We start from the raw sequence: 22,689 nt of genomic DNA on the forward strand, positions 1-22,689 counted from the left end.
ACTCAAAGAAATTTTTTAAAATCACTGATTCTGTGTTGAAAAATCTGAAAACCACTCACTAGGAGCCAGTGTTGTGACACAGTGGGTAAAGCCACAGCCTGCAATGCCGGCTTCCCATATTGGAGCACTGGTTTGAATCCTGGCTGCTCCACTTCCAATCTAGCTCTCTGCTAATGCAAGCAGCGTTAGCTGGGAAGGCGGTGGAGGATGTCCCAAGTGCTTGGGCCCCTGCCACTCACGTGGGAGACCCAGATGGAGCTCCAGGCTCCAGGCTCTGGCCTGGCCCAGCCTTGGTTGTTGTGTCCATTTGGGGAGTGAATCAGCAGATGGAAGATCTTTCTCTCCCTTTCTCTCTGTCACTCTACCGTTCAATTAACTAAATCGTTAAGAAAAAAAAAAAAAACAAAGAAAAGAAAACCACTTATTAGCTCAGAGAAGGAGATGTGAACCCTCACGCCAGAGCCAGCCCTGTGCTCCCCTGATCAAGGGGAGCTGCAGCTTCTCTCAGTGGGGAAAAGGAAGCGGAGCCAACGGTGTTCAGGGCAAACCAAGCCCCACTGAAGCACTGTGCCCGCATCTCTTCCCCAAGCTCAAGCAATGACAGAGCACCATCACAGTCTGCGGCTGGCTTCAATTCTTGCAAAACTGGGCTCTATCCCTAGATGCGGGCCCTCTATTTCCAAGACAGAAGCTTCCTCACCAGCTCTGGGAAAGCCAGTCCATCAGGCTTAGCCGGGCAGCAACCAAGGGGCAGCTTTTCCAACAGTCCAGGGAGCACCGAATCACTTCCTAATGTCGTAAGGACATACTTTGTATTTTGTATGCTCAATGAAGAAGTCCTGGAGTGCCTATTAAATTCCACAGAACTTCTTCTAAAAAAGATAAGAACTTGGGCCATTAGCCAAGACTCGCCGCAGGCTGTCATAAAAGCAGGACGCCAGTGTTTCCATCTGAAGCCCACTCACACACACAGCTCCAGCTAAGGACTGGTTCGTGAGGCAAGGGGCCTGAACTGCCGGGTCACGGCTGAGAGCAGGGGCCACTGACTTCCTTCCATAACAGCAGGGACTTAACACTTGGGCGCTGGGAGTGACATGGTCTCTACCACAACTCCTCAACTCCACTGCGGCTGCAGGAAGCAGCCACAGGTACCACATAAGTGAACGGCCCATTTGCTGCCATAGACTCGGTGACTACGTGTCCCCGGATGCATACGCTGAAGCTCTAGCCCCAAGGTGATGACATCAGGGCTCTGGGAGACAATCAGGCCTAGATGAAGTCATGAGGGCAGGGTCCTCAGGATGGGATCAGTGCCCCATAAAGGGAGACCAGAGCTCGCTCGCTCGCTCGCTCACTCTCTCTGGTAAGTGAGGACACAGCGGAATGCAGCCGTCAGTAAGCCACAAAGAGGACTCTGTTCCTGGACTCCCCAGCCTGCAGAAGTGAGAAATAAATGTCTGCTGTTTAAGCCCCCAGTCCACAGTATTCTACATTAGCAGCGCAAGCAGACTAAGACAGCTGTGTCCCAATCAAACTCTATTTAGAACTGAGTAAGAATATAGATGTGGGGTGAGAAAGTCCTTGAGCCCCACCCCGTTTCAATGCTTCTTGGCGGTGGGACTTTGGACCAGTGTCTATGCTTAGTTCCCTCAACTCTAAAATGAGGAGGAAAGCAAGCAGCTCTCTGTTACGTGGAGGAAACACCCGGACAGGGTTCACCCCAGGCTAACAGTCAGCCAGCGTTCCCAGCCCCAGCTCCCAAACCAACCCCAACACGGGAGGAAACAACTCAAATTCAGCTTGGGCCAGACTTCCTCGGAAGACATTCACAGTGACAACTATTTCAGGAGAGGAGGATTTGCTCCTAGCATTCAAGAACGTGGCACACTGCATGTTTCACGTGGGACAATCTGCAGGGAATTATCTTGAATGAGAAAATGGGTTTTCAATTAGAAGAGCTGCTCCTGTGAAAAAACTCCTCAACTGTCAGATACACGTATCAAAGAAGAGAGGGGAGAGTCAGTGCTAGATGGGACGGCCGCCTCACAGGCGTGCCTCGGCAGGCACACCCATCAGCCACCAGGCTCCTTCTGAAGACCACAGGGGTTCAGACATGTTTCCAGCAGAGCCCCCTAAGCGCTGTCATGGAGAATCTAGTCACCACGCCAGGTCTGCAGAACACTGGCAAACTGTGCTTCTCTTCAACACATTTTTAACATTTACTGAACTCTTCTCACTGTTATGAGTTCCCCACTGAGGTCAAGAATAAGGTCCTTTAAGGTAATCAGACATCTCAGCGGGACCGGAGCCGTGGTGTAGCGGGTAAAGTTGCCGCCTGCAGTGCTGGCATCCATATGGGTGCCGGTTTGAGTCCCGGCTGCTCCAATTCCGATACAGCTCTCTGCTGTGGCCTGGGAAAGCAGTAGAGGATGGCCCAAGTCCTTGGGCCCCTGCACCCACATGAGAGAACTGGAAGTAGCTCCTGGCTCCTGGCTCCAGATCAGCACAGCTCCAGCCGTTACCACCAACTGGGGAGTGAACCAGCAGATGGAAGACTTCTCTTTCTCTCTGCCTCTCCTCTCTCTAACTCTTTCAAATAAATAAATAAATCTTGAAAGAAGGGAAGGGAAGGGGAGGGGAGGGGAGGGGAGGGGAGAGGAGGGGAGGGGAGGGGAGGGGAAGGGAAGGGAAGGGAAGGGCAGAAATGTCAGGAATAGGTCTTGAGAAAAAAAATATTGGACCAGGAATGAAGAGACCCAAGTCATAAGAGCAGGCATTCAGCCTAGCAATTAGGGTGCCTATGTCCCACATCAGGGAATCTGGGTTCAATTCCTGGCTCTGGTTCCTCACTCCAGCTTCCTACTCATGGAAATCCTTGGAGGCAGTGATGATGGCTCAAGTAACCGGGTGCCTGCCACCCATGTGGGAAACCTAGATTATGTTCCCAGCTCCTGGCTGCAGCCCCAGCCTAGCCCAGGCTGTTGTGGCCATTTGGGGAGTGAACCAGCAGATGGGAGCTCTGTCTCTAGGCTTTTTTTGTTTAATTTTGATTAATTAATTAAAAATCTATTGCCCCAGTATTTGGGCCCCTGACACCATTGTGGGAGCCCTGGGTGGAGTTGCAGGCGACTGCCTTTGATCTGGCCCGGACCTGGCTGTTATAGTCCCTTGGTGAATGAAGCAGTAGACGGAGGATCTTTCTCTGTCTCTCCCTGTCCCTCTGATGCTCTCCCTTTCAAATAAATCAATCTCTAAAAGACAAAGCAAATGCTTTTTGTGCCCATGTAAACCAAATACTCCAATTAACGCTGAAAGTTTCATTTAGAAAAACACGTATATGTGGATCAATGAGTAAGATATTACCAGGGAAACAAATTCTTGTTTCAGTAAGGAGCTTAGCCCCTGCTCCGCCCTGCCTCAGGAGACCAAGCCAAGGGCTGGCTGAACTGCTCCTCTCACCATGGCCGCCGCGTGCATTCTGAGTGCCAGGCAGTCACCAGCATGGCTCTGCGTGAAGGCCACCTGGGACTGGGACAGAATCCTTTACGCCAAGTTTGAACGCAGTACCTGCAAGCAGTCGAGGGATGTGCTGACCACCCGGGGGGACTTGGACTGGCAAGCCAGCTCGAACGGAAGGAAATACTTGTCAGCTTCAATGAAGTTAGCCTTTGGTGGTGCAGCAGCGCCGAGCCTAGGAAAAAGCAGGAGAGGGCTGAGGGAGGGAAAGGAAAAAAAGAGGCTGCTTTTCCTACACCCGACTCTAACTCACCTTCCCAATGGCAACCATTTAATTAAACAGCAGGCAAACCGCACCTCCCGGCCAGACGGCTCCAAGCTGGAGAAAGCCGTGAGGGCGCCACACAGAGAGTTCCCTGCTCAGTGGGCTGAAGGCTGGCGCCAGCCGTGCCACAGCTTCAGTTCTAAAACGTCATGACCCCTTCCTGACGGCACAGCTCTCAAGTGAGATGGGACAACCCCTTCTACTTCACCTTGACCCAGGATTTGGCTCCTGGAGAGCCAAACACACAGACATTTAAACCCCAAAGTCTCACATTCACAGTTAACGTTTTAGTTAATGGTTGAAAGATGGAGGGTAGAGATTGACATGGTTATGGCATTTGGGAGACAGGCCCAGAGACAGGTCTTTAGGTCCCTGGGGTGCATCCTTGAAGGCAGCTCTCATGAAAGGGCTGGGTACATGAGGAGAGAGTGCTCCTGTCTCTCCATGCGACCCTCACCCCACACGCGTTCTGCCTCCCACCACCTCTGTCAGAGGCCAGACCAATGAGGCCACCAGATCTTAGACTGTGAACCCCCACAACTATGAGCCAAAACAAACCTGATTCTTTACCAGGCAGCTCCTCTCAAGTATTCTATCTAAGAAAAGCTGGCTAACACTCCTTCAAGTGCTACGGCAGTAAAGTGCTAACCTAGCACTGGTTCAAACACACTGTACCCTGCTCTGTGCCCAGTACGGCGTTAGGAGAGCATGCGCTGCCCCAGGGTTAGAAACAGCAGATGGGGACGGCGCTGTGGCATAGTAAGTTACGCCTCTGCCTATGGCGCCAGCATCCCATACAGGCACTGGTTCGTGTCCTGGCTGCTCCATTTCCGAACCAGCTCTCTATTATGGCCAGGGAAAGCAGCAGAAGATGGTCTAAGTGCTTGGGCCCCTGCACCCATGTGGGGGAACCAGAAAGAAGTTCCCAGCTCCTGGCTTAGATTGGTTCAACTCAGGCCATTGTGGCCATTTGGGGAGTAAACCAGTGGATGGAAAACCTCTCTCTCTCTCTCTCTCTCTCTCTCTCTCTCTCTCTCTCTTCCTATGTCTCTCTGTGTGTGTGTGTGTGTGTGTGTGTGTGTGTGTCTGCTTCTAACTCTGCCTCTCAAATAAATTAATCTTTAAAAAAAAAGAAACGAAACAGAACAGCAGGACACGCCCAGAGAAAGGGGTCCCCTGACACCACTCCCGGTGCAGTCTTTCTTTAAGGACACAGCGCTGTAGCTTACCTCTGCTTCTCTATTTCCGCTTTAATTTCATCTGGTAGGGAAGAAGGAAAAGCGTGTTAGGAGCAGGCAGCATTTACTAAAACTTTGCTACAAGATACTTGGAAGTCATTAAAAAGAATGTTGACGAGAAATTTAAATACAGAAATACTGACATGACGCGAAAGAAATGGTAAGAGCAGCAGCATCACCTAGCACTGGGAACTGCCACGTGCGGGGCATTACTCTGCAAACATGTTTTCTCATTCACTCTACACAACAGCCGTACCAGGGAGGCACTGCTGCCATCTCCATCTCATACCGAGCAGGGCTGCCTGGCTTCGGCTGAGTGACGTGAGGGGTGGGCGACCTCGTCGTGAGGCTGTTCTGTGCGTTGTGGGGGTTCAGCAGCACCCCTGGCCTCTACCCGCTGGATGTCAGTAGATTCCCTCACCCTCCCAAAGTCTCAGAAACCAAACAGTGTCTCCAGACACTGCCAGGCGTCCCTGGAGCAAAACTGCCCTTGATGAGAACCAGTAATTTCCACAGGGAACCCAAGGCACAGAAGGTCAGGCAGCCTTCCCACTGTTCCACGGCAGGAACCAGGGCACAGAACCAAACCTGGGCGCCTGGGTTCTGCAGCCCCTGTCCCACAATCTCATGGCACAGGCTGAGCAACCCAATTCAAAAATCCAAACTCTGAAATGCTCCGAAACCCGACACTTTCAAAGTGCTGGCATGATGCTGCAAGGGACAAATGCCACAAGTGACTTCAAAGCGCTGTCCTGACACAGGTGTGCTACAAACAGAAAACGCTATTACTGTATAAAACCATCATCAGCCTACGAGTGTAAGGCATATACGAAACACAAATCAATTTCATGCTTAGACTTGGGTCCCATACCCAAGATATCTCATTATGTATATGCAGGTATTCCAAAACCTGGAAAAATGCAAAATTCAAAACACTTTTGTTTCCAAGCATCTCGGGTAAGGGATACTCAACCTGTGAAATGGTGACACCTCCACTGTGCAAAAATGTGCATAGAAGACTGGGAATGAACAGAACAAAACAGTGAAGAAAACTAAGTGCTGGGATGATGACTTTTTGATTTTTTTCACATTCTCTATGATAAACGTGTAGACTTTATACAGCACTTTTCAAGCCTACTGTGGTAAAGTATACGTAATAAAATTTACCACCTTAATCATAAAACATGTGTATAGTTCAGTGGTGTTAGGCATGTGTAATCCTGATGAGCTACAATTAATTTAAAAATCTGTACCATGGAGGTTACAGTAACTACAGAGGCAAAGCTCTGCAAATCAAGTGTCACTATTCGGAAACTGCCATCTCAGAGACAGCCTTCCTTCCAGAGGAACACGGCTTTGTGGGTGAACACCAGGTCTCACTGTCTGTACACAGAACCCTCACACCCACTCTGCTGAATGTGCCGGTGCTACCAGAGCAGGCAGGGGAGGGACGCGGGCCCTGACCACCACGCACGCAGCTCACCTCCCTCAGGACAGCCTCTTGAGAACCAGAGGCTACCCTGGCAAGCCCAGGACACGGTTCAAGAGAGGCAACTCTATTCTAGACTGAACTTGAGGATGTGAAAGTCAAGTAAACAGTGGCAGTGTCTAACTTCCCACTGGTGTGTCACTGTCTTATTACAGGCATAAGCAAACAGGAGAGAAGTGCCCACACGCATCTCGCTCCTGGACCAGAGGCCTGCAGTACAGCCGGTCTGTCCGGGGGACTGTGTGGCAGAGATGCTGCCCTCCAGGGACAAGCAGCGGCTTCCCCTTCCCTGGCAGAGGCCCACAAAGCTGGGGAACGCCAAGGAGCCTCAGCCCACGAGGCTGATGACCAAGCCCTAGAAGCCTACACCTGCCAGGCTGACAAGATCACTTGTTCCCCTGTGACACGCCACACTGGCCAGTGCTGCCCCCACGACGTACTTTCCTTCCAATCACGGTCACAGTGCTGGGGACCAGCTTAAGTGTTAACGCACCCGAAGCAGTGAGCTTTTGTGGGCGTCCCTGCTAGCCTCTGAGCTCTAACATCATCTCTATCTGGAATGCCACCGACCACAATCAGCCAACCAGTCACCAGGACGGCTACTCACAGAAGCACGGTGGGTAGCAAAACCAAAGGCAGAGGTTACACACCCAAAGGCCCACGGAGGGGCAGGTGCTGTGGTGCCACTTGGGATGCCCATGTTCCATCTGGCAATGCCAGTTAGGCTTCTGGCACTTCCACCTCAGATCCAGCTCCCTGCTAATGCATCCTGGGAGACAGCAGATGATGGTTCAAACGCCGGGACCCCTGCCACCCCCAGGGGAGACTTGGGTGGAGTTCTCAGCTGCAGGCTTCAGCCTGGTCCCAACTCTAGCTGTTGCAGGCATTTGGGGAGTAAACAGACAGATGGAAAATCTCAATCCCAATCTCTCGCTCTCTCTGTCTCCCCCTCTCCTCTCACCCCTGCATTGTGTGCCTGTGTACATGTGTGTGTCAGTCTCTCTCTCTTGCTCTGCCTTTCAAGTAGATGAAAATAAAAAATAAAACTTTAAAAAAGGCAGGCAGCCTCAAGGAGAAACATGGTAGGTGTGAGGTATTAGTGGCAGGGCAGCCCCCTCCCCACCCAATAGACAGGGCAGGAGGGGCAGCAGCCTCTCAGCCCCCACTGACTGGCACCTCTAGAGACCCTGAGCCCGGTGGTTCGGATTTTTCTAGAGATCAAAAATCCAGACTTTAAGTAAAAGCTCAGATTGCAATTCAAAGCAGCTCTAACTATTTAAAAATACCACGGTTCAAGAAGACTGACGTAAAGGCTGCCCTGGCAACCTTTGTTTTAAGGGACGGAGAAGAACCAGGCGCAAGAGCTTCCAGGGCTGCAGGCAGGTGGCTCCCGAAGGCTATGATCAGCACGACACAGACAAAAGCTGAACACTGCTCAGCTAAAGAGCAGCTCGGAAGCCAGAGGCCCAGAGTTCAGGGCCACATTCTGCTGTGACTTTTACAGATGAAGAGACAAGACCCACAGAGGTTCCCAGCTAGGAAAATCAGGCTCTGTGCCCTGTGCTCGTAACTTCTGCATTTCTGACTCTCAAACACACAGACTCACTCTGTAAACTCCAAATGCAGAACAATATAAACATATGGTTTTGCTATCACTAATACAAACCAGGAATGCCACAACCACAGGTTAAAACCCAGGTGTTTTACTACCCTATGAGCCCCACCCAGCTGGGACAGCTCTGGAATCTCCCGGCCCTTGCATGGCCTGCTGCATCCTGACCACAGTGAAGGTGCACGCTGATTTTCAAAAGGGAATGAAGGGGGCTGGCATCCTGGCGTGGTGGGTAAAGCTGCTGCCTACAACGCAGGCTTTCCATGTGGGCACTGGTCCATGTCCCGGCTGCTCTACTTTTTTTTTTTTTTTTTTTGGCAGGCAGAGTTATAGACGGTGAGAGAGAGGGACAGAGAGAAAGGTCCTCCTTCCATTGGTTCACTCCCCAAATGGCCTCCATGGCCAGCGCTGCGCTGATCCGAAGCCAGGAGCCAGGTGCAGGGGGCCCAAGCACTTGGGCCATCCTCCACTGCCCTCCCGGGCCACAGCAGAGAGCTGGACTGGAAGAGGAGCAACCAGGGCTAGAATCCGGTGCCCACATGGGATGCCGGCGCTGGCCCCCAGCTGCTCTACTTCTAATCCAGCTCCTTGCTAATGGCCTGGGAAAAGCCGTGGAAGAGGGCTCGAATGTTTGGGCCTCTGCCTCCCATATGGGATGAACCTCCTAGCTTTGGCCTGGCCCAGCCTTGGCTGTTGCGGCCATCTGGGGAGTGAACCAGCAGATGGGAGATCTGTGTTTCTCTTTCCGACTTTCAGGTGAATAACTATAAACCTTTTTAAAAAAATGGGAAATGAGCAAGGGCTGGTGCAGCTACGGCAGCAGCGGCACAGGGCACAGTGACAGTGGACAGCAGCACTGTCCCAAGTGGGGAGGAGGAAGCACGCTTCCGCCCTGGGGAGAGCAGCTGCCCAAGTCCAAGAACCTGTTACAACTCCTGCAGTCAGATTTCCTGCAGTTTTGCCTAATTTACCCCTCAGTATTCCCACAAGCGGCAGGGATACTAAGTACCCTTTGTCGAAGAAAAAAAATCTCTCTTCTCTTCACTGAGCACAGCAGGGGCCGGGAGACGGAGGACCCAACGCCCAGATGGAGCACTCCACTGCTGCTGGGAGTCTGAGGCGTTGGTGGCCAGGGGAGAAGCAGGGATGCCAATCAGGAGGCTGCCAGCAGGGGGGCGTGGGGCAGGGAGGACACCGAGGAGGTACACAGGCGGGTGAGGGCGCCATTGTTACAGGCGGGAAGTGTTAAGTCAGCGGTACCAGCGTCATGTGGTCCAGCCTATGGCTGAGTTCTGGATATATCTGGATAATATTTTTTTCTCTACTAAAAAGAGGAAGAAAAAGGAACAAGGAAAGTGTGTGGCAGAGTGTGTCACAGACAGCGTGGCACAGCCCAGCATGGTGCAGAGAGGCACCTGGAGATTCACACCGCGCTGGTTCGAGTCCAGGCGGGGTGCCGGGGCTACCATCCCTCCCTGAGGCCTACAGAAGGCGTGGAGAGAAAGCAGCCCCTCCTCCCCAGAACTCGTGCTTGGGGAACACTATTCTCCACGACCACCCTACGAAGGCAGCTCGACAGTCATGACAAAGGCACTGGCTGGCACACAGCAGGCGCTCAGTAGACGCCAGTCCTCTTGCTCTGATCTTTCAGCAGGAATGAGTCATAGTGCAGAGCCTCTGGTGCCACCGGAGGAACCAAGTAAAGCCAAGGGGAGAAAGAAACCGAGAGGAGCCTTGACACAGGCAGAAGCTGCGGCGGACACTCACTGCTCACAAGCGGTGCACTCACTGCTCACAACCCTGCACCCTAGACACCTCTTCCCCAGTCCTCACAACCAGAGAGGCAAGAACACCGTACTCATCTTTAACCATCACACAGGTGAATCGGAGCCCAGAGAGGTCAAGCCTCCTGCCCAGGGTCACACAGCGAGGAGGTGGCGACTGTGGTCAGGAGTCACATGCAGGCTGCCCTGCCTCTCTGGAGCCAGACTTCTGAACTGCTACAGGATGAGAGGAGGCTGTGTGGAAAGAGGAGTGCTTGTGGGGCACCCCGCTCCAGATTCCAACAGGCCCTGCTCCCCACTCCCTCCCCGCCAATGGGGCCGTCCACAGCCTCCTGCAAAGGAGGGACTGGAGGGGGCGGGGCCTGCAGTGATCAGCATCTTGGGTACCAGATCACTTTCTCCCTTCCACTCCCAAACGAAGTCGACCACCAAAGCTCGCGCCTAGCCTTGCCCCAGCAAGTCCAGCAGTGACCAGGGCTCGCCAAAGCCCAGTCTCCCTTCCACCTCTGGACCCTGCACACACTTCATCCGCCACGCCCAGCCCCATGCTGCAGACCACACTGTCCCCCAACTCCTCCTCCCCCAGTCCGGGCCAGCCTGGGGGTGCTGGTCACACTCAGAATCTTGTCCCTGGGGAGCTAGCACCTCAAGCTCCTTCCTGTTCTCTGCTGCCCGCCCTGACTGTCCCCATGGGACCCTCCTCTGCCAGCCCGCGACGTGGCCAACACGCCAGCTTTCCTCTATTCACACCCCAGGACCAGCCCCTTGGCAGACTCTTATCAGGCAGTCAACAGCCTCACCTTTGCCCTTTAGTCTTAACCTCCTGGAGATTAGAGCACCATCCTCATCTCACCTGTCCAGGTGGACCTCTGCCCAGAAAGCCATCGTCACCAACCAGAAGGAACCCTGACACGGCCAGCGAAGCCTGCTTCTCACGTCTGCACGGGACAGCTGCACTGTCCTAATGTGCCCTAGACACCTCTTCCTCCCCAACCACCCTGCACCCTAGACACCTCTTCCCTCCCCTCATCACCCAGCACTCTAGACACCTCTTCCTCCCCTCATCACCCTGCACCCTAGACACCTCTTCCCTCCCCTCATCACCCTGCACCCTAGACACCTCTTCCCTCCCCTCATCACCCTGCGCCCTAGACACCTCTTCCCTTCCCTCATCACCCAGCACCCTAGACACCTCTTCCTCCCCGCATCACCCTGTGCCCTAGACACCTCTTCCTCCCCGCATCACCCTGCACCCTAGACACCTCTTCCTCCCCAATCACCCTGCGCCCTAGACACCTCTTCCCTCCCCCCATCACCCTGCGCCCTAGACACCTCTTCCCTCCCCTCATCACCCAGCGCCCTAGACACCTCTTCCCTCCCCTCATCACCCAGCACTCTAGACACCTCTTCCTCCCCTCATCACCCTGCACCCTAGACACCTCTTCCTCCCCGCATCACCCTGCGCCCTAGACACCTCTTCCCTCCCCCCATCACCCTGCGCCCTAGACACCTCTTCCCTCCCCTCATCACCCTGCGCCCTAGACACCTCTTCCCTTCCCTCATCACCCTGCGCCCTAGACACCTCTTCCCTTCCCTCATCACCCTGCGCCCTAGACACCTCTTCCCTTCCCTCATCACCCTGCGCCCTAGACACCTCTTCCTCCCCAATCACCCTGCGCCCTAGACACCTCTTCCCTCCCCCATCACCCTGCACCCTAGACACCTCTTCCTCCCCAATCACCCAGCACCCTAGACACCTCTTCCTCCCCAATCACCCTGCGCCCTAGACACCTCTTCCCTCCCTCATCACCCTGCGCCCTAGACACCTCTTCCTCCCCTCATCACCCTGCGCCCTAGACACCTCTTCCCTCCCCCATCACCCTGCACCCTAGACACCTCTTCCCTTCCCTCATCACCCTGCACCCTAGACACCTCTTCCCTCCCCCATCACCCTGTGCCCTAGACACCTCTTCCCTCCCCCATCACCCTGTGCCCTAGACACCTCTTCCTCCCCGCATCACCCTGCACCCTAGACACCTCTTCCCTCCCCTCATCACCCTAGACACCTCTTCCCTCCCCTCATCACCCTAGACACCTCTTCCTCCCCTCATCACCCTGCACCCTAGACACCTCTTCCTCCCCTCATCACCCTAGACACCTCTTCCTCCCCTCATCACCCTAGACACCTCTTCCCTCCCCTCATCACCCTAGATACCTCTTCCTCCCCTCATCACCCTGCGCCCTAGACACCTCTTCCTCCCCTCATCACCCTGCGCCCTAGACACCTCTTCCCTCCCCAATCACCCTGCACCCTAGACACCTCTTCCTCCCCTCATCACCCTGCGCCCTAGACACCTCTTCCCTCCCCCATCACCCTGCACCCTAGACACCTCTTCCTCCCCTCATCACCCTGCGCCCTAGACACCTCTTCCCTCCCCAATCACCCTGCACCCTAGACACCTCTTCCTCCCCTCATCACCCTGCGCCCTAGACACCTCTTCCCTCCCCCATCACCCTGCACCCTAGACACCTCTTCCCTCCCCTCATCACCCTGTGCCCTAGACACCTCTTCCCTCCCCTCATCACCCTAGACACCTCTTCCTCCCCTCATCACCCTAGACACCTCTTCCCTTCCCTCATCACCCAGCACCCTAGACACCTCTTCCCTCCCCTCATCACCCTAGACACCTCTTCCTCCCCTCATCACCCTGCACCCTAGACACCTCTTCCCTTCCCTCATCACCCTGCGCCCTAGACACCTCTTCCTCCCCTCATCACCCTAGACACCTCTTCCTCTCCTCATCACCCTGCACCCTAGACACCTCTTCCTCCCCTCATCACCCTGCACCCTAGACACCTCTTCCCTCCCCTCATCACCCTGCACCCTAGACACCTCTTCCCTCCCCTCATCACCCTGCACCCTAGACACCTCTTCCCTCCCCCATCACCCTGCGCCCTAGACACCTCTTCCCTCCCCTCATCACCCTGCGCCCTAGACACCTCTTCCCTCCCCAACCACCCTGCGCCCTAGACACCTCTTCCTCCCCGCATCACCCTGCGCCCTAGACACCTCTTCCTCCCCTCATCACCCTGCACCCTAGACACCTCTTCCTCCCCTCATCACCCTGCGCCCTAGACACCTCTTCCCTCCCCCATCACCCTGCACCCTAGACACCTCTTCCCTCCCCTCATCACCCTGCGCCCTAGACACCTCTTCCTCCCCTCATCACCCTGCACCCTAGACACCTCTTCCCTCCCCTCATCACCCTGCGCCCTAGACACCTCTTCCCTCCCCCATCACCCTGCGCCCTAGACACCTCTTCCCTCCCCCATCACCCTGCGCCCTAGACACCTCTTCCCTCCCCGCATCACCCTGCACCCTAGACACCTCTTCCTCCCCTCATCACCCTGCGCCCTAGACACCTGTTCCCTCCCCCATCACCCTGCACCCTAGACACCTCTTCCCTCCCCTATCACCCTGCACCCTAGACACCTCTTCCCTCCCCGCATCACCCTGCACCTTAGACACCTGTTCCCTCCCCCCATCACCTTGCACCCTAGACACTTCCTCCCCTTATCACCCTGCACCCTAGACACCTGTTCCCTCCCCCATCACCCCGCGCCCTAGACACCTCTTCCCTCCCTGCATCACCCTGCATCACCTTCCTCTAACCCCCCACCAAGGAGGCTGTGGCCTCCTACTGCACCCAGAACTCAGAAGCTGCCGCAAGGAGATGCTCAGCTCCTGTTACCCACAGCCTCGTCCCCAGCCTCCACCCCTCCTGCTACGAGAGAGCTGTGTCCACGCCTCCACCTCTGGAGCCTCCCACCCCTCCGGCTTCACAGAAGCTTCACGCCACCGGCACTGGAACCTCACACACTAGCCACCACCACCATCCCACCTGCACCCCCTGAGCCTCTTAACTGGCCTCACTGCTTCCGCTCTCAGCTTCCCTCCCACCATAGCTTCCCCACACAGCAGTCAGAGGGCTCCCCTTAACATGTAAATCCGGAGCCAGCATGTGGTGGCACAGTGGGTTACGTCACCACCTGGGACACCAACATCCCATATCGGAGCGCCGGTTTGAGTCCCAGCTGCTCCACTTCAGATCCAGCTCCCTACTGATGGGCCTGTGAAAGCAGCAGAAGATGGCCCAAGTGCATGGACCCCTGCCAACTGCAAGGAAGACCTGGATGGAGCTCCTGACTCCTGGCTTCAGTCTGGCCCAGGCCTAGCCCCAGCCATAATGTGCATTTCAGCAGTGATCCAGCAAATGGAAACTCTTTTTCTCTGTCTCTATGCCTTTCAAATAAATAAATCTTAAAATATGTACATATTTATGTATATGGTTTATATATATACATACAGACACACACATATAAACCAGATCACATTACTCCTTTGCTCCAAAATCCCCAGTGGGGGAGTACAATTAGAAACGGTGGCCTTGGCTCTCCCTCTGGCCTCCCCCCGCACCTCAGCCCACTCACCGGGTGCTCACACACAGCAAGCGTGCTCCTGTCTCAGGACCTCTGCATCGGCACTGCCTGCTCCCCCTCTGCTGGCATCCCCTTCAGAGTCGGGCTGTCCCTTACAGCAAAACTGCCATCCCCACACCTCCGCGTGCTCTGTCGTGCTCTCCTGCTCCATGTTCTCATCTTACGCTCACCTCCTTTCTGATCTTTCCTCGCGGTGTTCATCACCCTTGACACACTTTACACCAGCGCCTCCATTATCTGCCTTCCTCCGCAGACTATCAACCCCAGGAAAAGACTCCGTCTGCTCCCGCTGAATTCCCAGGCACCTGGGATCCTTTGGCCCAGGGCACTGGCGTTACTGAATGAATCTGCCGAATGAATGAATGCTCTGCCCTTTGTCTTTCCTGAATTATTTGACTTCTCCCTCAACTGGCTCCCTTCCCAACGGTATTTAAGCAGCTCAACTTCTAACTTGAAAAAAAGAAAAGGCACAGTGCAAAACTTGCACAAGCCACAGGTCCCGCTGCTCCTCACAGCACACCGAGACGGGAGGGCGTCCTCGCTTGCAGTTCCCTTCCTCCCGCTCCTGCCGTCCCAGTCTGCCTCTCACCTGCAGCATGTCCCCACAGCCCCCAAGCTAGTGCCACCAACGATCCACTGCCTCCAAACCTGGTGGGCCTGTTTCCAGCCTTCCGCTGGTGTGAGCTCCCCGCCTTGAAGTTCTCTCTGCCTTTGGCTTCCTCTTCACCCTCCGCTTTGTGCCCATCTCTGCTGTTTCCGCAGCAGACTTGGTCTTCTCTGGTCAGCCAGGGAAGGTGGCGGCCTCAGGTCCAGGTCCAGCCTTTCTTTCTCTCTCTCTCTCTCTTAAAGATTTATTTATTTATTTGAAAGTCAGAGTTACACAGAGAGAGAAGGAGAGGCAGAGAGAGAAAGAGAGAGAGAGAGAGAGAGAGGTCTTCCATCTGCTGGTTCACTCCCCAACTGGCTCCAATGGCCGGAGCTGCGCTGATCCGAAGCCAGGAGCCAGGAGCTTCCTCTGGGTCTCCCACGCTGGCGCAGGGGCCCAAGGACTTGGGCCATCCTCTACTGTTTTCCCAGGCCACAGCAGAGAGCTGGATTGGAAGTGGAGCAGCCAGGACTTGAACCAGTGCCCACATGGGGTGCCGGCACTGCAGGCAGTGGCTTTACCCGCTACGCCACAGCGCCGGCCCCAGTAACTGAATTCTCTCTTCCAAGGCCTGCAATTCCCATGGAAATCCTGCTGGCCCCTTTCTATTTTCAGTTTACGTCTCTCTTAGGAACATCGGGCTTACAAATGCAGCCACTACCTATTTCCTGTGTCCTCTGGGTGCTGAAAGGCAGATCCAAACCCCATTCCGATCATCTGATCTTCCCACAGGCCTACCCAGTGGGAAGAAATCTGAAAGTGGGGGACTGGTGCCGTGGTGTAGCAGGGAAAGCTGCCACCTGCAGTGCCAGCATCCCATATGGGTGCCACTAAGTGTCCCGGCTGCTCCACTTCTGATCCAGCTTCCTGCTGATGGCGTGCAAAAAGCAGAGGAAGATGGCCCAAGTACTGGCACCCACAAGGAGACCAGAAGTAGCTCCGGTCTCCTGCTTTCAGCCTGGCCCAGCTCTAGTCATTGTGGCCATCTGGGGAGTGAACCAATGGATGGGAGCTTGCTCGCTTGCTCTCTCTCTCCAGGCCCTCTCTGTAACCCTTTCAAATAAATAAATAAATAAAAGGAAGGAAGGAGGAAAGGAGGAAAGGAGGAAAGGAGGAAAGGAGGAAAGAAGGAAGGAAGGAAGGAAGGAAGGAAGGAAGGAAGGAAGGAAGGGAGGGAGGAAGGGAAAGGAAAGGAAAGGAAAGGAAAGGAAAGGAAAGGAAAGGAAAGGAGAGGAGGAAGGAAGGAAAGAAAGAAAGAAAGAGAGAGAAAGGAAGGACAGAAAGAAAGACAGACAGACAGAAAGAAAGACAGACAGAAAGCAAGAAAGAAAGGAAAGAAAGAAACCTAAAAGTCAGCCTTAACAATTCTTTCTCACACTCTAACTCAATCCACTGCCAAGTTTCCTTAGCTTTACCTTCCAACCAGGTTGGGCATTTACTCACCTTGCTCTATTTTTTTCTTTTCTTTTTTTTTTTTTTAAAGATTTATTTTATTTATTTGAAAGAGTTACAGAGAGAGAGGTCTTCCTTCCACTGGTTCACTCCCTAGATGGTCACAACGGCTGGAAATGTGCCGATCCGGAGCCAGGAGCTTCCTCTGGGTCTCCCACATCTTCCACTGCTTTCCCAGGCCATAGCAGAGAGCTGGACCAGAAGAGGAGCAGCTGGGACTCAAACCGGCACCCATATGGGATGCTGGCGCTTCAGGCCAGGGCTTTACTTGCTGTGCCACAGCGCTGGCCCCCAACCTTGCTCTACTTCTACTGTCACCACTCCAGCCCAGGCTGGAGAATTCTTCCCTGTGTGACAGCAACTGCCTCTTCCCAAGCCCCAGCACTCTCCTTGGTCTTCCTCTAAAATACTCTGAACATGGCAGCCCAAAACCTTACCAGAATAAAAACTGGGCCATCCTCTCAGCTTCCCTGTTCAAACCCTCCAACGTCATCCCACTGCTTTTGACCTAAAACAATCACTCTCCATCGTGACTTCCACGCTCCTGCATGTGGGGGGTCTGGCCCACCTCTCTCCCCTCATGTACCACATTCCACACACACACTAGCCTCTTCCAGTTCCCCTAACAGTCATGCTCCTCTCTGCCACAGGTCCTTTGCTCAGGCTGTTCTCTCCACCTCCCATTCCAACCTACTTAATTCTTATTCTCCAATCAGATGTCAACATTTCCTTGGGGGCAGGGGGAGATGGCATTTTGGCACTGTGGGTTAAGCCTCCACTTGTGATGCAGTATGCAGGTCTGAGTCCCAGCTACCCAACGTCTAATCTAGCTCCCTGCTAATGAGCCTGGGAAGGCAAGCGGTGATGGCCGAGGGCTTGAGGCCCTGCCAACCATGTCAGAGACCTGGATGGAGTTCCGGGCTCCCAGCTTCAGCATGGCCCAGCCCTGGTTGTTGTGGGCATTTGGGGAGTGAACCAGCAGATAAAAGACCTCTCTCTCTCTCGTCACTATGCCTTTCAGAAATAAATAAATCAATCTTAAAAGGGGGGGGGGAGGTTAACCCAGAGGTGTCACTCTCTGAGCCACACCCCTCTCCCTGTCAGAACAGGGTCCAGTGCACTCTGCCCCCTGCACTGTGACACCAGAGTGACAGCCACATAAACATCTGCACGGCGGCCAGCAAAAGGGCTCCACGCGGCCCAGCAAGCCCGGCAGACCACTCCCAGGACTGAGGGAGACTTTCTGAGCTTTACATCCTAGCACCCGAAGGCCCTTCTCCCTCGGAAATCTACAAAGCCTAACAAACTACCAAGCTCAAAGACTTACTCAGCTAGGACAGTAAACCAAAACAGGCTTCTTGCAGGAAGATTCCAGGAATGAATCAGCAAATGTGAGACTGTTCGCTAAGATAACCTCACTGGAAAGAAAGTCAAGTATTTTCCTGGCAGGCCCCCTAAGCCTGGTGAACACAGTGAGAACCAAACAGAGCCGCGCTATTTTTACAGGAGACGCCATGTTCCTGCTGATGGAGGACACATTTTTACAAGTTCGCTCCTTCCCACAAAGAATGGGCTCACTGTTGTCCCTCGCGCCGCTGGCAGTCACCCCTCAGACTCGCCAGCTCTAAACTCACTCATCCGACCACTGGCTTCACCACAGGCTTGCAAAAAGGTCCATAAACGAGCCCCGGGGGGCAGGGAGGGGCCCTCAGTGCCTCAGTGCCTTCCTGTGAATACACGGACGCGGGTAGGTGCCAGTTATTCACTGCCTTAGCTCACTGAACCCTCACCATGACCCTGTGACATGGGGGGGGGGGGGGCGCCTCCATCACCTCTCCACTGTCAGCCGGGAATCACAGGACTAGCAAAAAGCAAAATTTCAAATTCAGCTTTCAACAAACTTCTCACCTATCTGATAAACAAATGCTTTTGTTATTTTAAAAGTTTTTTTTTTTTTTTTTAAAGATTTACTTGTTTGTTTATTCTAAAGGCAGTTACAGAGAGAGAGAGAGAGAGAGAATGACTCTCCCAGCCTCTGGTTCACCTCTCAAATGGCCACAACAGCCAGGTGTGGGCAAGGCGGAAGCCAGGAGCCATCTGGGTCTCCCAAGTGGGTGCAGGGGCCCAAGCACTTGGATTTCCAAGGTGCATCAGCAGGAAGCTGGATCCTAAGCACAACAGCCGGTGCCTGCTCCTCTGTGTGGCTAATATGGGATGCCGATGTTGCACACAGCAGCTTGACCCGCTGCGTGACAGTGGCAGCCCCCATAAGTGCTTTTCAATTACTGATGCCAAACCAGTCTTCAGACACTGCTTCTATGATGAAGACCTCCACCTAAGGAATCACCCTGAAACTTTTCAACAAAGAGTCACCTGCCATGACCTTCAAGGCTACTCTGATGCAGAACACTTGTAAACAAATGTCTCACCCCAACACCAGAATTTTCCTTTTATTTTATTTTATTTTATTTTATTTTATTTTATTTTATTTTATTTTTTTGACAAGCAGGGTTGGACAGTGAGAGAGACAGAGACAGAGAGAAAGGTCTTCCTTCCGTTGGTTCACCCCCCAAATGGCCACTACGGCCGGCGCGCTGTGCCCATCTGAAGCCAGGAGCCAGGTGCTTCTCCTGGTCTCCCATGCAGGTGCAGGGCTCAAAGACCTGGGCCATCCTCCACTGCCTTCCCGGGCCACAGCAGAGAGTTGGACTGGAAGAGGAGCAACGGGACAGAATCCAGTGCCCCAACCGGGACTAGAACCTGGGGTGCTGGCACCGCAGGCGGAGGATTAGCCTAGTAAGCCGCAGCGCTAGCCCCAGAATTTTCTAAAATTGTTGTTTCATACGTCAACTGAAAGCCTTATTCTATTTGCTATATCAAGTTAGAAATGTTTAAAATACTTCTTAATTTTTGCCTGTAAGGTTCTTCATAAAGAGACTGTTTTCCGAACACAACAAAACTAGTAGAACAAGAACAATATAATATGGAAGAAAAAACGATTTGCCATATATCATACAGACACTTAAACGCTGACTGTTTCATGCAGTTTAATGTACAACTAAGATTTACGAACACACTCCCTTCACTGGCTCCCTTCCCAATGTCAGTTAAACAAGTCAAAGTTGTTTCTTAGAAAAACAAACAAGAAAGCAAGCAAGCGCCTCCCATGAGCGCATCTCCCGCCTGTTCCCAGCGCAGCCAAATCCAGGGAAAGCACTGTCTATGCTCACGGTCAGTTCCTCACCTCCCACTCTTGCTCCAAGCCCCTCTGGTCTTGCTTTCGCCTGCCGCATGCCACCCAAAGTGCTCAAGCTAAGGTCACCAATGACCCGCATGTCTCCAAATCCCACAAATGTAAGAGCCAGAGCGGCAGATCCGAGCACGGATTTTCCAGCCTTTACAGTAGGCGGAGCGTGTGCTGCCACTGCTTCCCCTCCAGGCCAGGTGGCCGTGGGCGAATCTGTTCCCAGAGCCTTGGTCTCCCACTGCCTGCTGTACCCTCAACAGACACCATTCCAGCTCAGAGGGAGTCACTGTGGCTGAGGAGACGCACAAATCAGGAAAACGGAACTCCAACAGCGCTTACGCCAAGCTCGCTCTTCACCGGTTCTTTCTGCTCATCCCTAAAGTAAACCGAGGACACGCGCCACAGAGCTGCAGAACAGAGGCTCCCGAACACATCTCCCGACTCGTGACAGCGAAGGCGGTCTCCGCACTGAAACGGCAGTGGACGGTCATTTTTCAAGGCTTCACAGAGTAGTTCACGTGTGAGAGCCTCCACGTGGGGACACCAGCAAGCACAGCGAGGTTTTCACTGACCTCATCACCAAGCGCGATGAGGGCGCTGGACTGGCTGTGCGGCCACAGGGCCTGTGCTCACACCCTGGTTCCTTCAGAAGGCCTGGCTGAGCGACCCCAGCCCAGCGACTTCACTGGGGATGTGGGGATGACGATAGCAAGAGCTGAGCGTGCAACTCAGAAAGGCACAGTACATGGCGGAAACCACACAGCACGCGATTCTTAGAAGCCTCTCTATTTCATATGAAAAACATACATGTTTCCTGTTCTTTTTGGATTTTCATGAGAATGACAGCTAGCAATTAAAGCACACTTAGCACTCTGTGCACATTCTTAAATACGATACCACATCTCACATATATGTGAAAAGAGGATTTTTAGGGGCCAGCGCTGTGGCGCAGTGGGTTAAAGCCCTGGTCTGAAGTGCCGGCATCCCATATGGGTGTTGGTTCAAATCCCAGCTGCTAAACTTCTGATCTAGCTCTCTGTTATGGCCTGGAAAAGCAGTAGAAGATGGCCCAGGTACCTGTGTGGGAGGCCAGGAAGAAGCTCCAGGCTCCTGGCTCCAGATCAGCCCAACTCCGGCCACTGCAGCCATTTGGGAACTGAACCAGCAGATAGAAGACATCTCTCTCTCTCTCTCTCTCTCTCTCTCTCTCTCTCTCTGCCTCTCTGTAACTCTGCCTTTCAAATAAAAAGATAAATTTCTTTATTTTTTAAGAGGATTATTAGAGCAGGTCAGTGAATACCAGAGCCAAATTCCTGCATATCCAATTTAAAACATTTAGATTATCTTGTCAAGTCTCTAAACCCTATGTAGTTTAAAAGTTGAAGTATAATTTAAAGCAACATATGCTCTTAAGACAATTATAAAAAGGAGGTTTGGGGCCAGTGTTGTGGCATCATCAGTTGAGCCGCTGCCTGCAATGCCAGCATCCCACATGGGTGCTGCTTCAAGCCCCTACTGCTCTGCTACCGATCTAGCTCCCTGCTAATGTACCTGGGAAAGCAGCAGAAGATGGCCCAAGTCCTTGGGCCCCTGCACCCACATGAGAAACCCGGATGAGGCTCCAGGCTCCTGGCTTTGGCCTGGCCTAGTCCCAGTCATTGTGGCCATTTGGGGAGTAAACCAACGGTTGCAATCGCAATCGCAATCTCTCTCTCTCTCTCTCTCTCTCTCCCCCCCTACCTCCCCCTACCTCCCTGCCATAAGTCTGCCTTTCAAATAAATAAATCTTTAAAAAAAAAAAAAAAAAAGGGAGGAGGCTGGCGCTGTGGTGTAGTGGGTTAAAGCCCTGGCCTGCAGCTCTGGCATCCCATATGGGCGCCAGTCCAAGTCCCAGCTGCTCCACTTCCTAACCAGCTACCTGCTGATGCACCTGGGAAAGCAGTAGAAGATGGCCCAAGTACCTGGGCCCCTGCACCCACGTGGGAGACCCCGAAGAAGCTCCTGGCTTGTGCCTGGCACAGCCCTGGCCATTAAGGCCATTTGGGAGAGAACCAGTGGATAGAAGATCTCTGTCTCTACTTCTCTCTGTAACTCTTTCAAATAAATAAAATAAATCTTAATAAAAAGGCAGGTTTTAAGAACATAGTAATAGTCCCTCAGAGTGGGCTAAAGGGTTGACAATCATTAATACAGGTCAAAGCTTCACTGACAAGTTAACACAACAACGTCCATGGAGCAACGGACAGCAGGCTCTGCCGATTTCTCCACAATGAGGCCGGAATGACACCATCCCATGACTGGGCAACCCCCGTCCATGCACCAGGTATTCGGCGCAGGCTGATCACCAGATTACTCCAAGCCCGTTCCACTCTGGTCCTCACTGCCTTTATGAGAGACAAGTCCTGCCCTCACAGGGCTTAGCAAGTTAACACTCCGCAGTCTTTCAGCTATGCAGTTAGAGCTGTGTTCACTGCTTCTACAGACCAAACAGAGCAGTAAGCCACTCCGGAAGGAGGAAGCAACGTCATTTGGTTGTTGCAGCTTAATGAGAACCAGAACATGTCAACTCCATCTTCCCAAGAACCGAAGAGGAGCTGCAAGATCCAGCACCCGCCCATGAGGACAAAGGCAGCAGGTGGGAGGCAGGGGACTTGAACACAGGGAGCGCGAGGTCGCTGGGGTCGCGCTCCCACCCTCTAACATCCGGGGGACCCAGGGATAGCCTTGCAGCCCCGATCCCCACCCCCAACCCCCAACTGCTGCCGCTGGTAGAATCCTATCACGGAAGCTCTGGCCTCTAAGCGCTCACTGTCATGCAAGCATTTCAACTTCGAGCGGACATTTATGGTTTCTCTTATCAGAATTAATGGAAATCAACACACAGTAATCTCCAAAATACCGAACACATTGCAACACTTCACCTATACTGGCTGGTTAAAA

General features: G+C 53.4%; 1 protein-coding gene across 6 annotated transcripts in view; it reads right to left on the reverse strand.

Moving 5' to 3' along the window:
* The window catches only part of ARFGEF2 (ARF guanine nucleotide exchange factor 2), a 116,311-nt gene that overhangs the window by 91,187 nt on the left and 2,435 nt on the right, over nucleotides 1-22,689 (reverse strand). For all 6 annotated transcript variants that reach the window (XR_016215797.1, XR_016215798.1, XM_051844942.3 and 3 more), the window contains exons 2-3: nucleotides 5,011-5,041; nucleotides 3,568-3,691 (exon numbers count right to left, since the gene is read on the reverse strand). Coding sequence is in view for 4 of the 6 variants with exons in the window: in XM_051844942.3 (XP_051700902.2) it covers nucleotides 3,568-3,691; nucleotides 5,011-5,041 (155 nt within the window). In the remaining 2 variants the exon portion in view is untranslated. The remainder of the gene's footprint in view (nucleotides 1-3,567; nucleotides 3,692-5,010; nucleotides 5,042-22,689) is intronic.

This window comes from Oryctolagus cuniculus, chromosome 11 (assembly GCF_051225735.1).
Source record: "Oryctolagus cuniculus isolate XC-2025 breed Fujian yellow rabbit chromosome 11, ASM5122573v1, whole genome shotgun sequence".
In the NCBI taxonomy this organism is placed as follows: Eukaryota; Metazoa; Chordata; class Mammalia; order Lagomorpha; family Leporidae; genus Oryctolagus; species Oryctolagus cuniculus.